The sequence below is a fragment of the Trichechus manatus genome, unplaced genomic scaffold (genome assembly GCF_000243295.1).
Source record: "Trichechus manatus latirostris isolate Lorelei unplaced genomic scaffold, TriManLat1.0 scaffold00014, whole genome shotgun sequence".
NCBI lineage: Eukaryota > Metazoa > Chordata > Mammalia > Sirenia > Trichechidae > Trichechus > Trichechus manatus.
In genome coordinates, this window is record NW_004443950.1 from 10171054 (window position 1) to 10186164 (window position 15111).

Genomic DNA, 15111 nt, shown 5'->3' on the forward strand with positions numbered 1-15111 from the left:
CTGTCTCTCTCTTTCGTGGCGGGTTGGAAGGGGGGATTGTCGTGACGTTCTCTCCTGCACCGACCAGGCCTGGTGTGGCTGACCTTGGTCCTGTTCTCTTACAGACCCTGTGGTGAAGGAGCAGTCACAGCCTTGTGCAGATAACGCCGTGCTCTCTAGTGGTCTCTCGGCAGCACGATGAAGACGGGAGAGCCATGGGTAATGCGGCATTGATGCTTGCCAATAAAACCAACCAACCAAACACAAACCTTGAAGGAAAACTACAGTGTGATAAAAAGAAATTCTAATCATTCCTTCTAAATTCAGAGAAGAGAGTAAAGACCTAAAAGTCAAAACGAAAGAAAGACAGAAACTCCCCAGTCTAGTCTCCAGGGAGCTGCCATGGTGCAGCGTGAGGATGCACATAGTTCAGGATCTGAGGGAACTCTCCCTTTGGAATGCATGGGAGATGAGAGACTCGGAGTTGGTGTCCATTTACCTTTATTTAATAGGAGGCCACTGTTGAATTAACCCATTCAGTCCACAAGCTCTGAATATCTGACTTCCTATCTATTCCATTGTGGTCTGGGTTTCCTTTGGTGAGATTCAGGCTTGACGTCAGCAGTCTATACTGACACACCAGCCTCATTTATGAAAAGGAGATATTAAAACAGTGACAGTATTTCTTTTTTTTTTTTAAGCTCTTTTACAAATTCATGTTTTATGTATTTTTTTTTATGATATGAGCTCTCCAGGAAATGTACCTCATCCTTGCAGTCTCTCTCTAAGTGGATTCATTTGGGAGCAAACTGCAATCACTTTCTCAAAAGAATCCTCTCTGATGTCAAGTGGCATCACTTTAGACCTTGGGTGCCACAGACAGGTCCATCACTCTCATCAAAAGATAGATGCTAAGCGTCTAACTTGGAGCTCACTGTAACCTTGTTGATTTGCCTAATGATAAAATCTTGTTGCTCTTTTTTTGTTTAGCTTTTTTTTTTTAGCAGCCTTATAAGGAAGACTCACCATTTTCTGTACATCCCTGTGCACACCTGTCTGAAACAAAGACTTTCTGTTCACAACCATAACTAAAGCTGGAGAGTCAGTCTTCTGGCAGGCTGGGGAGGGAGAAGAAAGTCCTATTAGAGTTTATTCAAGAAAGACTTATTGGGTGAGAGAAATGCAGTCCTCCCTTTTCTCCCCTTTTATCCCCATGAGAGAAATGAGTTCCCACTATAATCAGGGTCATGCATTTTTAAGCTCCGTTATGTTATACATGAATGTGATGGAAAAGATAAGTCTTTTTCACATGCAGGTACTGGAGTTGTGTGGGCCAGGCCACCCAGTAACCCAAGCAACTGAAAGGAAAGGAATATACAAGGAGTTTGGGTGAAGTGGAGCTGTTGGAGCAAGTATTAAAGCTTTGGATCCATTGTGCTAACCTGCACATTAGCAAAGGAAGCTAGATTTTATTTAACAAAAAGGGCTGATTTCATTTTGGGGACTTGTCACAAACATGGTTGCAGGTAGTCAGTCTGTTTACCCCAGCTGCTGCCCCTGGGAGTCCCAGCTGCAGAGTCTTGCTATAGCTTGGGGACTTCACACACCTAGGTTAGAGCTAGAGGTGTCTACCACCACATCACACTATAGGATTTCTTTATTAACTATTTACTAATGCCATACATTTTTATAAGATTAGATTATTTGTTTGAAACATCTGTTTACATTCCATATTCCACTAAAATCGTATTGGTATTGGTAGCAGGTCCTATCGGTAAATGTAGATTCTATTTTTGTCATTTGGTCTGTGGGAACTAAAAAGCAGATAAAACTCTTCTCTTATAGAGTTGAGTTTACAGATTAAAAAATAAAATAAGATCCCAAAGTCAGGAAATGCATTCAGTTAAGGTTCTCATAACAATCCTGCCTGCCTACATTGCACGTTCTGTATTTTAACATACATTTTTTTCTACCTGAAAATCAAAAACAAGACATAGATCTTGGCTGAACCTCTATCAGTGTGTCAGGCAGCAAAACTCAGTGTTCTGGATTATCAAAAGCCTTCTAATGTGCCCTTATAGGTACTACTGAACCGTTGGTTATTATCAGGGAGATGTGCCACTGTGTGTCTTTCCTGCCTCCCTACCTCTCATCTCCCTCCTCACCCACTCCCCGCCCAGCCCCACTTTTTTTTTTAAGTTGCCTGTCTAGACCAGGCAAGAGGAGCCTATTGGAGAATCCGGTGAAGCAGTAATCCCATCTCTCTCCCTTGGTTCCCCCAGAGGCAATAAAAGCATCTGATGGAGAAGAGTCAGCTGGTCCACCTTTGCTTCTCTATGCTGTGATCTTGATTTAGTGTAAACAGCTAACATGCTTGTCCTCGGGTTCTGTAACTGCAGCTGGGACGTAGGAGTCATTCTTCCTTTTATGCATACAGTTTACTTTCCAGCACCTGTGCTTTTTACCACTGCTCATGCCTGAGACTTGCAGCATAGCTGGGTATGAGAGGCTCACTCCCTTCTGAGTCTGATCTTGACACCTGGACTTGCTGGCTATCCAACTCTGGCTTTTTCTTTCCCAAACTGAAGTGAGTCTCGTCCAGACCTTCTTTCTTTGACCTGTCTCCAAAACCATTTTGTGTCCAGAAGGACCTACCACCCCTGAGAGTTTAGAGTATTTATCTGGGTGAGGAGGTGGACTTGGAGAGCTCCAAAAGGGGGATGAGTGTGGGAGAGGGGTGTGTGTGCGGGGGAGGGTCTATTTAGACTTAAGTAAGCTATGGTAGATTGACCCACCCAGTAACCTTTTTAGTTAGCCTATTATTTCTTCAACTCATCTCAGTAATTTTTTTTTTTTAGACATTTTGTTTGCTCCATTACCTTATAACAGGTTAAAAGTGCCTATGATAGGACTTAATTATTTCCTAAAGAAAAGCAAAAAAATGTGGGGAACAGGGTAGTGTTTCACTATCATCTCAGGTACTGCCTACGTTCAAGAACATAGACCCGGTATGGTGAGAACAGAAGGTTCCTATGCCAAAACCAGTTCCTGTGTCGTAGTCGATTGGCCACAAGTGAGCGTAACTGCGAGACTTTGCTTCGGCTGAGAAATGCCACGGTGAGAGCAGAACTGATGAAGTGCTAAATAGTGTCATCTGTGGCTTGGTTGCAGTTCACCCTCCTCTGGTTCACATATGGCCTTGCTCCTCTCCTGTCCCTGTGGTAGGTGGCTGGGGTGGGAGAACCCTTGGAGAGTATAATGCAGACCAGGCCTTCCTGGGTCTTCTTCCCAAGGAGAGGTGTGTCGGTGCCAGTCGGTGAGGCACTTAAACAGCAGTCACTCCGCTAGGTCTCCTAACAGACATTCTGTAGCACATTAGTACTCATGGAGGCCCAAAGCAAATGTATTCCCTTGCAGAGAAGGAAGATAATCTCTGACTGACTGGTTAGAGGGGACAAACAAGAGCTCACAATCTTTTGGGGCTTGGAAAGAGTGGCTGGGTGAGGCAGCTGTTAGGAAAAGCAACCAGTAAGAAAAACAGTCTAAAGGAGGAGCATCCCCCAAACCAAACCCATTGCTGTTGACTCAATTCCGACTCATAGTGACACTATAGAGGAGGAACCCACTGGGGATAAAATCAGGAGACATCAAGTTCATGTTCTGGAATGTGCCCTGAGGTGGGCACTGTCCCCGGGATTGGTTCCAGTGGAACTGAAAGGTGGTGCTGTCCAGTCAGATGCTGAATCCCAGAGACAGCTGGATGCCGTGGGTCTTGAAGCCTGTGCCTACTCAGGGAAATGACTTAGGTTCTCCCAGGTGCTGCGTTGATGAGGATGGAAGCAAACTACTTTGGAATACGAGCAACAATTGGAAGAATTTTTTATGTATGCATTGAAGTAGATCTAAAAGAGCCCAGTTAATGGATTAATGTAATGCCAGGTCAGATTAAACGGTTAGTCAGAAACCTGTGTTGCTCTGTGAGCACCCACAGGAAAAAATAAACTTCCCTCCTGCAGATAAATAGGAGTGACTAATAGCAGGTCAGAGTCAGTCATTGAAACTCTTCCAAAAGCAAAAGCAAGGTCCACATGAGCACCAAATTAAGCCAAAGTTTGTCAGTGAGCTTAATAAATTAAGACTGAATAAATGCCCTGCCTTTAAAAACGAACCCCGGGGGTGGGGGGAGGCAGTGGGGAAACATCTGACCAAGAAAACCAGTAATAACCTGCTTTTAAGCTATACAGATGTGTTGATGCAAACAACCCCAATCAGGTATTAGAGGCTGGGAAAAGTGATGTCATGGTGGAATTATACAGATGATGCATACTTTTGTGTAGACACTCAACAATGTGCAACAAATGTGATACTTCACCCTGAACTGCATGTATTGGGGATTGTTTTAAAAAAAAGAAAACTTTGATCAAATCAATAAATTAACAGTTTTTTTACCTGCTGGCTCTTCTTGCTGTAAATGGTGACTAAGGTTGGGACAGATACCATGACACCCAGCTGGAAAGCTTGGATAAATCTTCAAGAACCGCGAAGCAGACTATTCTGTTGGCAGAAAAGCAACACTGCCTGGGTTGTGATCCTTAAGAAATGACTACTTCAGACACAATTGGCCACCTCTCTTTGTTTCCCCAGATGACTGATGTATGGCTTACGTGCTGCTGCCCTTAGAGGAAAGAAAAATGCCATGTTAAATCCTGTTTGCATAAATAAAAATGTTGACAATAACCAGACTTCCCAAGTGGGAGACCAGCTATTGCTTTGAGGACCTTAACTTGTGTTTCCTGTCTCCTGGGGGAGGGGAGGGATAACTCTTGACCTGCAGAGATGTGTGTATGGTGGCTTCTGTTAACCACCTTTAGCAAGAAGAGTGGGACTAGAGTGATGTCATGATGGAGATTGTTCTGTTTCGTGGTACTTCCGCATTACATCACTCAGGACACCTGCTGCTTGAGATTGGCTTGGTTTATTGCATGACTAACCTTTGTGGCAGATATTCCACATTTATGAAGATCCCCTGACCCCTGTTCCTTGTGACATAAGTATGCACGTGTGAGCATACATTATTGTTTGACAAAGGATGGTGTCTTTAATGTGCTGCCTTCCCACTGACTGATCCCTCTGGAACTGGATGCTTGAAAATCAGATGCTGAAGTGCTTAAAGCAAATATAGTAATTTCTTTTGTAACCTTATGCACCATATAGTCTTTCTCAAATACTAAGTAGAACCCCTCCTTTACCCAAAGAAACCATCTTTCTCTGTGGTAACTTCCCAGGTATAAGCATGCATTGTCCTTTCAGTGCTATAGAAGCGTTCTGTGAGACACTGCTGTGATTCTGCTGCTGGCCTCTCGCCACCCGCTTCCCTATGCTGGACGTGGAAGGAGAAGCGAGGTTTTCAGGCCATGCCAGACAGCTATGTCCAGTGGGAAGTTAAAAACGTTTGAGCTCACTGATTGATGTTTGTTAGTAGACTTAGTACTTTTCGCATGTAAATTCAAAATTGTCTTCTGATTCTTAGTCCTAAGACTTCCTCAGTAAACACAGGGTGAGATCTGATGAGGAGCTAGACTGGACTGCTGGACTTGCAGGTCCCACATCTGCTTCAAGCATATTCTGAAGCTCCCATGAAGCTTGACTTCACAGAATGGCCAAGAGGCTTCTGTGCTGCTAAGTCTGCACCCTGGACCTGAGGGAAACGGTAGGAGACCAGGCCATACCACACACGGTGTGTCCAAAGCCTCCGTCACTCACAGAAGGCCTCTATTAATGGTGAGCGGAAGAGGAAAGAAGAGGGTACTATTTGGAACCTAGTAAAAAGGGAGTTCCTGCTAGGTTTCCCACACAGTGGCGTGAGAAAGGCAAGCTTGCGTACTGTTCCCAGCACTCCATGCAAAGGAAGCCACACAGAAGTGGAGGCCCGTTCCTCACTCTCAGTCAGATTGATTAATGCCTTCTTTCCCCTCCTCCCGTCTCTTTCCCCAGGTCTGTTGCTGTTCCTCCCACTTTTCCATAAGCAGAGCAAGAACCAAATCAAACGTCTTAACGTGTGTGTAGAGAGATCACGTTCCGTGAGCAGACACGAAACGGTGGCAGGTTACGCAAGCACGAACTAGACCAACTGAAGGGCAGCCCACCACCGTATATCAAACCTCACTTCCGAATGTAAAGGTTCACAGCCTTTGGCTTCCTGTTGACTTCCTCCTGACCCAGAAAGCATGGGCGATATGAAGGGTATGCAAATTGGTTGTTGGTTACTGTTGCTCCCCGCGCCCCTTGACTCGTCCGTGGCCACCTGTTCCTCCAGCAAGCCACATTAACTAGCTGACCACAGACTCCACAGTTGGGGGGCTGGGGGATATATGGCATGATGGACAGTTACATATTATAATTTTAAAAGTATATATTATTGAATAAAAGGTTTTAAAAGAAATGTATGGAGAGTTTTCAGTATGGAAGGAGCCATTAACCAAGACCTGTAGTCACAGAGGACCAAGTGAAATAGAAGAGCTTCTGTGCCAGGTTCTGGCCAGAGGAAGATGGCAGTCCCAGAGGTGAGGAGAGCCAGTTTTAAGGACACTTTACAGAAATGAGAAATGTTCAGAGGTAGGGAGTGAGCTAATCCTGTGAATGGGGTAGACCCCAAATAATTGAAGTAAAAGACTCAGCCAGGGAAGCTGGACTTTGCCTTGAACACATTCCCATTGACCAGTGGCCTCCCTGGACCCCTCCTCCCAAAGCAGGGAGTCCCCCAGTGTTGTAGGTGGTAGATAAATGTCGCCTCTGGTGAAACTCAGGAAGATGTCTTAGCTTTCTCTTTACTTTCCCTTTGCTCGTGTCTGTACTACATCTTCCATCTCCCAATCCTCTTTTCACCCCCACCCCCTCTTCTGAAAAAGCATCTTTCTTGGAGGATGGTTGAGTCTGTTCCCTGAGGTAGGGGAGGGGTCAGGGCTCTCAGATCCCTGAGCTGCTTCTGAGCCCATTCTGAAGCACCTGTGAACTGGAAGGGAAGGGGCCCACTCAAAATGTGGAAGAGGGTAAAATGGGGGCACCGTTGTATTTGTTAAATGGAAAAGCAAAACAAAACCTGTTTTAGAAATGAGCCTTCATCAGCTCCCTCAGTCCTCCTTCCCAGGGCAGCGATGCCAGGGAAGGTGAAAGCTGGGACAACGTGGTGCTGGCCCAGCCTTGTCTCCAGCTGCCAGCCTATGCTCTCCATGGCCTGGAGAGAGCAGAATCGAAGGGCATATCCTGACACTCAGGCAGCCAGATGGAGTGCCAGCTGGTTCTGCACAAAAGTGACTTGGTCCACTTGGAGAACATCCCTTCTCTGCTGCTTGTCCTGAACAGGTGACTGTGTGAACCAAGGTGTGGACACCCACAGTCTTTGAATTGATTGTGGGGGGAAAGCAAAGGGCATGGCATCCCAGTGTCCCTTGGACCAGCTTTTGTCATATCTAAGCAGTCAAGTTGTACCTTGAGACTATGCATGCTTCCAGGACTGCAGCAAGTGAAGACCTGCAGGGCCGCTGCCACCACTGTGTAAGACCCTCAGGACACTGAGCAGATGGACTTGGCATGCTCCAGCTCCAGCCCAGGCCTAGTTTTCCCAAGCTGCCTCTCTGTTGGAACCCCCCTCTGACTCAAGGCTTTGAAAATTTCTGCTGGTTTCCCAGATCTTTGCAAAGGCACATAAATACCTGATTATAATGAGCACGTCTCTGAATGATTTACTTGCATTCCTATGACATGCTGTTCTGTATGTGTGTGTTTATCTCTATGTTGACCTGCGGGTGTTTGAGGTTCCTTCCAGATACGGAGGATCTTGTCCGAATGGATTCACAGTTCACCAGTTTGGGAACATTTTAGACATCACGAAGAACTTGAATGCTAGCTTCTTCCTCCAATTTCCCTTCTCAATCAAGACTCTCAAACTTCTCAGTGTGAGAGTCTTTGTTTTCCAGAAACCTGTGAGATGTATCAGGTAATTCTGGGTTTTGTGGATGATTGTTGGGTGAAAGAGTATTTGGTTGTAGCAAGAAAGGGAAAGAGGAGTTTTTGTTTGGTTTCTTTTTTTTTTTTTACTTGTGAGAAGGGGACAAGAACAGTCTAAAGTTAACCCACAACATGCTTGGAAATTCAGATCAATTCACTTCTTCCAATAGTCCTATTTGCTTTTTGTTTTTTTAAAAGTAGTATTTATCGCATTTTCCTGATTACCAAAGTAATATGTACTCATGGTAAAAAAAATTAAAACATTACAGAAAATTAAAAAATAGAACTTCCCCAACACCACACATATGTAGAAACATGCGTACATACACACAGAAATTCCTCCCCCCCACCCACCCCCCGGAAGTAACCACTTTACAATTTAGTGTATATCTTCGATTTTTTTTCCCTGTGCATAGGAAAAACATACTTCCTGTGCATGATTTTAAAGTATTTTTGTTTTTACGGAAATGTAATCAGACTATACATTCTTTCCTTAGACTTGTGTTTTGACTTAGGCTTGGAAATATTCATATGTTAGCACGTATGGATCTACCTCACCCCTTTTCATGGCTGCATGGTATTCCATTGTGTGAGTGTACAATGGAAGCAATCCCTTATTGATGGACTGTGGGCTGTTTCTAGTTTTTCAATATTGTCAGTATTGCTGCAGTGAGCAAATTTGCCCATACATTTTTGCACAGCATGTATGTCTGCAGGGTAAAATTTTTTAGAAGTATTATCTGTGTCATATGATTTTTTTAGAAAGAGCGTTGTTATGATTCCAAGAAAACAGTGTTCCATCCCTTCACTCAGTGGTGTAGGTTGGAGCCATGATGACTTTTTCTAGTCAGGGGATTCTTGCAGGGCTGTCAGGCATGTGAGGCATGGCGCCTAGGGTCTGAACTTGGCAGGGGCCTACAGGAATGTTTGAGAGTTGAAAATAAATGTGTTGACTCTAACATAAGAAAATTGCAAAATAAAAATTAATTAAATGTGTTAGAAATCTACAATCCTGTAAACTTCATTGTTAAATTTAGTAGTCATGTTGCTTAACACCCATGATACATTCTGTGAAATAAGACGTTATGTGACTTGGATGTTGTGCAAACACCGTATTATGTATTTAGCAGAGCTTTATGGGACACTGTAGTGTACCTGTATAGAGTAAATAGCCAAATACTGTATACATACAGTACTGTATTTCACCTAATGTATCTGGCAGGGTAATACTGGTTATTATATGCACTGTACCATTATACGCCTGGCAATGCCAGACACCTCTTCCTGCTGGGATGCCTGGGTCCCTGCTCCAGACGCCTCTTGCCAGCCCAACCTCATATGACCATCCATCCTTCCAAGGCCTTAGGTCCCAGCAGGAGTGCTCATTCCCCAAAGGGTGACACAACCGACAGCTCTCGGCACCTGGACACTTGGGCCCTGCCTGCTCACCCAGAACCTGGGTTCCAGCTCCAACCTCCAACCCTGGCCTGACCCTCCCAGTGCCCCAGCATGTTGAATGCCCTCCTGGATGCCTGGTGCCTGCGGCGGGGCCCGCTACTCACTGCTCAGGACTGCCGGGAAGCTCCACTCCGGTCCAGAATCCCTCGCGGCAGAGGGAGAAGTGGCGTACATCACCCCGCCCGGCCGCACGCTGCCCCCGGCACCTGCTCAGCCGAGAGATGTGAGATACTCCATGTGTTGTATGTGGGAAGCTGTTGTGTTGGCTACGTCGGGTTATGACCACTATGTCCCATTCTCCAATGGGATTTCTGAACTCTGTTACAACTTTTATAGGACCACAAATGTATATGTGGTCAGTTGCTGCCAGAATGGACGTTATGTGGTGGATGACTGTATTTGTTTTTCAAAATGATTTTTTTCTCATGATAATTAGTGATGAGTCACAGCCAGTCATAAAATAAGTCATTTCCAAAGCAAATTCTAAAGCTCCTTTCAAAAGCTTGATAGGAAGTAAGTTACCTTGACTATGAAAACTGGGTGCATTTTGATATGTTTGAGGGGCTGTGGGGAAGCCTTCAAAAGTAAGCATGCCAAGGGTGGATGAACATCTTAAAATAGCCCTGGCCAGAAGAGGCCGGGTGTCGGAATGGATGAGCAACCTTTGCGGACACTACAGGCCGTAGCTAATGTGTTGGTGGTGTGCATCTCAAACGTATAATGTTACACGACAGAAGCCAGACTCGAAGGGCTACGTACGGATTGATTCCACTTACGTGACAGTCTGAAAAAAAGCCTGTAAGAATGGAAAGGAGCCCTGGGGGCGAGGTGGTTAAGCGCTTAGCTGCTAACCGAAAGGTCGGTGGTTCAAACCTGCCACCTGCTCCTAGGGAGAAAGATGTGGCACTCCGCTTCCATAAAGATTACAGCCTAGGAAACCCTGAGGGGCAGTTACAGTCTCTCATATAGGGCCAGAAAAGGTCAGCGGTTCGAACCCACCAGCCGCTCAACAGGAGAAAGATGTGGCAGTTGGCTTCCGTAAAGGTTTACAGCCTTGGAAATCCTATGGGGTTGCTATGAGTCAGAATCGACTCGAAGGCAGTGGGTTCGGTTTTGGTTTGATGAGTCAGAATGAACTCTACGGCACCTAACAGCAACAGCAACGTAAGGATGGACGACAGATCTGTGGTTGTGGAGGGTGAAGGGTGGGGAAGGTTTGACTACAAACGGGTAGCATGAAAGAATTTGGGCGGATGATGGGACTGTTCTGATCCTAAATGGGGTGGTGGTTATATGACTTGGTGCCTTTGTCAAAACTCATAGGACTGTACACCAAAAAGGGAACATTTTACTGTATGTAAATTCAAAAATAAATTTGATAGAATAACAATAATGTGCGGAGGCCCCACAGAGTCCCATTTGGATTTCACTCAGATTAGCAGGAACCTTATCAGCACACTGCTGATTTCTTCACCAGTTTTGTCCCCGCTGATGGTCTTTGGGTACAGCCACCGGGGCTGGCGTTCAGTGGCCCTCCATCTGCCCCTGAGCACCCTGTCATTCGGGGGTGCTCTTCCATCTTCGCTTCCAGCTAAGGAGTGATTCTCCAGGCACAGCTCCTTACCACATTGCTATACCTCCCCACCCCTCTCAGCCAGGAAAGGTGGAGAATACACTCTACCTTAAGGTGTGTGACAAGGCCCCCATGGTTCTCAGAGGCCAGGTGCTCTGAGTGAGTTTCTGAGCTTGGACTGACGAGAACCAAGGCTATGCTCTGGGTTTTGGCATCTGACGGGGGGTTTTGTACCCTGAAAGGGATGCTTACCATCCCTGGTGTTTTAAATTATGTATCTTAGTTATTAAAGTTATATACTTTAAAATCTAACTTCTCTCATGTCTTTAAGATCAATTTACAAATCTTGTTATAGTTGCCACCTACTTGGTTTTTGCATATAAGTATGAACACTTTTGCTTAATCTTTGATGTTTAATTAATTGAAAATTTAATGGGTTAAACTGTCAACATTATGATTACACACTTAATCTGGTTTCCTTAGACATTTTAAACGCACATATTTCATCTGTCTGATTTCCACAAACACTCCCAATAGCTAATAAGAGCTAAAATCCGATGAAATCTTCGTAAGCATTCAAATGCTACTTATAAAGCTAAGTCTAAACTCAGATTTAATAAATCAAAACCTTTTAAACATTGCTTGTCTACAAACTTAATTAAAATTTTTTAAATTTTTAAATTAAAATCATGAGTCCCTGCCTGGGTGGTGCAAATTGTTAAACACTCACCTACTAGCCAAAAGGTTAGCAGTTCAAACCCACCCAGAGGCTCCTCGGAAGACGGCCCTGGCAGTCTGCTTCCAAAAGGTCACAGCCTTGAAAACCCTTTGGAGCAGTTCTACTTTGTATATATGGGGTCACCATGAGTTGGAATCAACTCCACAGCAACCAACAACAATAACACTATAAATTAAAATCACAAATCTAATTTCAAATTCCTTTAAACATTTCAAATTAAATTCAAAGTATTAGATTCTCTAATACATTTTTTTATAAAAAATGATTGCCATCGAGTCGATTTTGACTCATAACAACCCTTTAGGACAGAGGAAAACTGCCCCATACAGTTTCCAAGGTTGTAAAAGTTTACGGAAGCGGACTGCCACATCTTTCTCCCGAGGAGCAGCTGGTGGGTTCGAACCAACAATCTTTCAGTTAGCAGCCAAGCACTTAACCACTGCACCACCAGGGCTCCTTTCTAATACATTAGATTCTCAAATATTTCAGATAAATAATATCATAATAACTACAAATTGCTCAATTTGACACAGATTGTTGATATCATGGTTTGGTTTACTTTCCATAATCTGTATGCATGTTTTGAAATTTACCCAACAAAGGTGAAACACATTCTAACATCAGGACTGAGACATTTATGGATTCAGCTATGGTCAGAGAGACGAGCCCTGGTGGTACAGTGGTTAAGCGTTTGACTGCTAACTGAAAAGTTGGAGGTTCAAACCCACCAGCCGTTCCTTGGGAGAAAGATGTGGCAGCCTGCTTCTGTAAGATTACAGCCTTGGAAACCTTATGGGGCAGTTCCACTCTGTCTTACAGGGTTGATAGGAGTCAGAATCGACTTGATGGCTGCGGTTTTTGTTTTTTTTTTAATGGTATAGGGCACAGAACTGGGTACTACTGCTGGTATGGTTCTGCTCAAACTGCAGATTAACAAGATAAGCCCTCCTTGTAGTGATGGGATATTCAAGACCACCTATTTCTTGCACCTCACGCCATACTCACTGGGATCAGTTGAGCTTTAGTATCTCTTGTAGTGTGGTCCTTTCGACAATGAATTCACTCAGCTTTTGTTTGTTAAAATAGATGTTTTCCGTTAATTTTTTGAAGGATATTTTGTTTAGGTATAGAATCAAGGTTGGAATATTTTTCTTTCAGCATTTGGAAGATGTTATTCCATTATCTTTTGGATTCTATTGTTACTTGTGAGGACTCAACTGTCATTTTTATTGTGGTTCCCTGAATGTAATGTGCTTTTTGCCTCTGTCTGCCCCTAAGGTTTTTTTCTTCATCTTTGATTTTCAGCATCTTGACAATGGTGTACGTAGGTGTTTTGTTTGTTTGTTTTTTCATTTTCTTAAAATTCTGCTTGAGTTTCATCTAGCTTCTTGACTCTGTAGGTTAATATTTTTTGTCAGTTTTGGAAAATTCTTAGTATCTCCTCAGACATTTCTTCTGTCCCATTCTGTTTCTTCTCCCCTCCTGGAGCTCAAACTACAGATATGTTAGTCATTTTCCAGCGTGTCTGTCACATTCTGTTCTTTATTGTTATTTTTTTCTCTTTGTTCTTCAGTTTGCGTAATTTTTACTGACCTGTGTTTTAGTTTACTAATTCTTTCTTCTTCTGTATTCTGTCTGCTATTACTTCTATTCAATGAATTCTTAACTTCATATATTGCATTTTTTGGTTCTAGTTCTAGAATATCCATTTGCTTCTTCTTAAAGATTCAGTTTCTCAGTTGAATTTCTCTATTTTGTCTACTTTTCCTCTATATGATTTATTATATAAATTTTAAAACAAATTATATATATATTTTACTAAACAAATTTATTTGATATATACAACAAATTGTGTTATATATATGCGTGAACAACACAGGAAGCATCAAAAGAAGAAGGAAGGAATATGCAGAGTCACTGTACGAAAAAGAATTGGTCAATATTCAACCATTTCAGGAGGTAGCGTATGATCAAGAACCAATGGTGGAGTTCTGGCAAAATGGCGCTCTAGGCAGAAGCACCACGCCGTCCCTCCACAGCAAAGATCCGAAAAACTAAGCTGAACAGAGAATACAACAATCCTGAAACCCTAAAACATCAAATGAAGAGAGAAAGAACTCAGCCAAGCACCAAATGGAGTGAGAAAACTGACAGAGAACAGAGAGCGAGGAGAGATTCATGCAGAGGTCCCCTACCAGCTAACGCAGCACGGATCCGCCATCTTGGACTCCTATCGGAGACCAGCAAACAGGATACGAGAAAGCAGCCTTCATGGAGCTTCCAGCGGGTGACAAAACAACTGGTAATTTGCAATATATGCTTTCCAACCCCCCACCCTTCTTCACCCCGACTTGGCCTCCTCTGCTTCCCGCGGCCACAGTCTCTTGACCAGGAAACAGCGGCTGCTTGGATTCCACACACCCGAATGGGTGGCTCTTTGAGTGCCATTTGTTGGCTGCTGGTGTTGCTTTTTTCCGCTTCTTTTTATTTCTTCCTTGCCTCTCCCCACCTCCCCCTCCTTTTGCTCGAGTACCTCGCTCCGTGCGCCATCTTTGCTTCCTCCTGAGGGGCTGCAGAGCTCCGGTAATTTGTGATATATGCTTTCCCACTTTCTACACTTCTTCACCCACACTTGGCCACCTCTGCTTCCCGCTGACACAGTCTCTTGTCCAGAAACACCAGCCCGCACTAGCTGGCTCTCTGAGTGCCATTTGTTGGCTGCTAGTGTTGCTTTTTTTTTTTCTGCTTCTTTTGATTTCTTACTTGACTCTCGTCACCTCCCCCTCCCCTTGCTCAAGTACCGGGCTCCGTGCACCATCTTTGCTTCTTCCTGAGGGGCTGCGGAGCTCCGTTTGAGTGTGGAGCTTCTTCCTGGTTTGGGCTGCTGCGCTGGTGGGATCCTGGGGCTTTTGTTCGTTTGTTTGTTTTAAATTGTTTGTTTGTTTTCTTTTCCTTTTCTTGCGTTGGGAGCCCTTTCTGGCCAGGCTGAGCTGCGTGACAGGGAGACGCCCTTTGGCTTCCACAGACGTGCAGAGGGATCCCTGAGGGCATTTCTTTTTACATTGGGTTTTCTTTTTTTCCTTCTTTTTTTCTGTTTCTTTGGGGGGCCTTTCTTGTTTTGTTTTGTTTTTAATTTGTTTTCTTTTTCCTCTTTTTCCTTTTTCGTCTTTCTTCATTGCTCAGTTTCTCGTTTCTCTATATCTTCCTTCTCTTTCTGTTCCCTGAATACCTGGCGTTGTATACCTCTACGCCTTCTAGCCAGGCTGTACTGCAACAACTAAGAGCAACTTCCCCAGACCTCATAGCTGCATCGGTGGGATCCCTGGGAACTTTGCATTTCTTTAACCTTTCTGAT

General features: G+C 44.1%; 1 protein-coding gene across 2 annotated transcripts in view; it reads left to right on the plus strand.

The window, feature by feature from the left end:
• CSNK2A2 (casein kinase 2 alpha 2) overlaps window positions 1-6425 on the plus strand; it is a 39500-nt gene extending 33075 nt beyond the window's left edge. Inside the window, exons 11-12 of one of the 2 annotated variants that reach the window (XM_004371537.2) lie at window positions 105-198; window positions 5974-6425. In XM_004371537.2, the coding sequence (XP_004371594.1) occupies window positions 105-181 (77 nt within the window). In that variant the 3' untranslated portion in view covers window positions 182-198; window positions 5974-6425. Of the gene's footprint in view, window positions 1-104; window positions 5891-5973 lie in introns of those variants that run through there. The other variant, XM_023726870.1, reaches the window with a different exon arrangement.
• Window positions 6426-15111: the final 8686 nt, after the last annotated feature.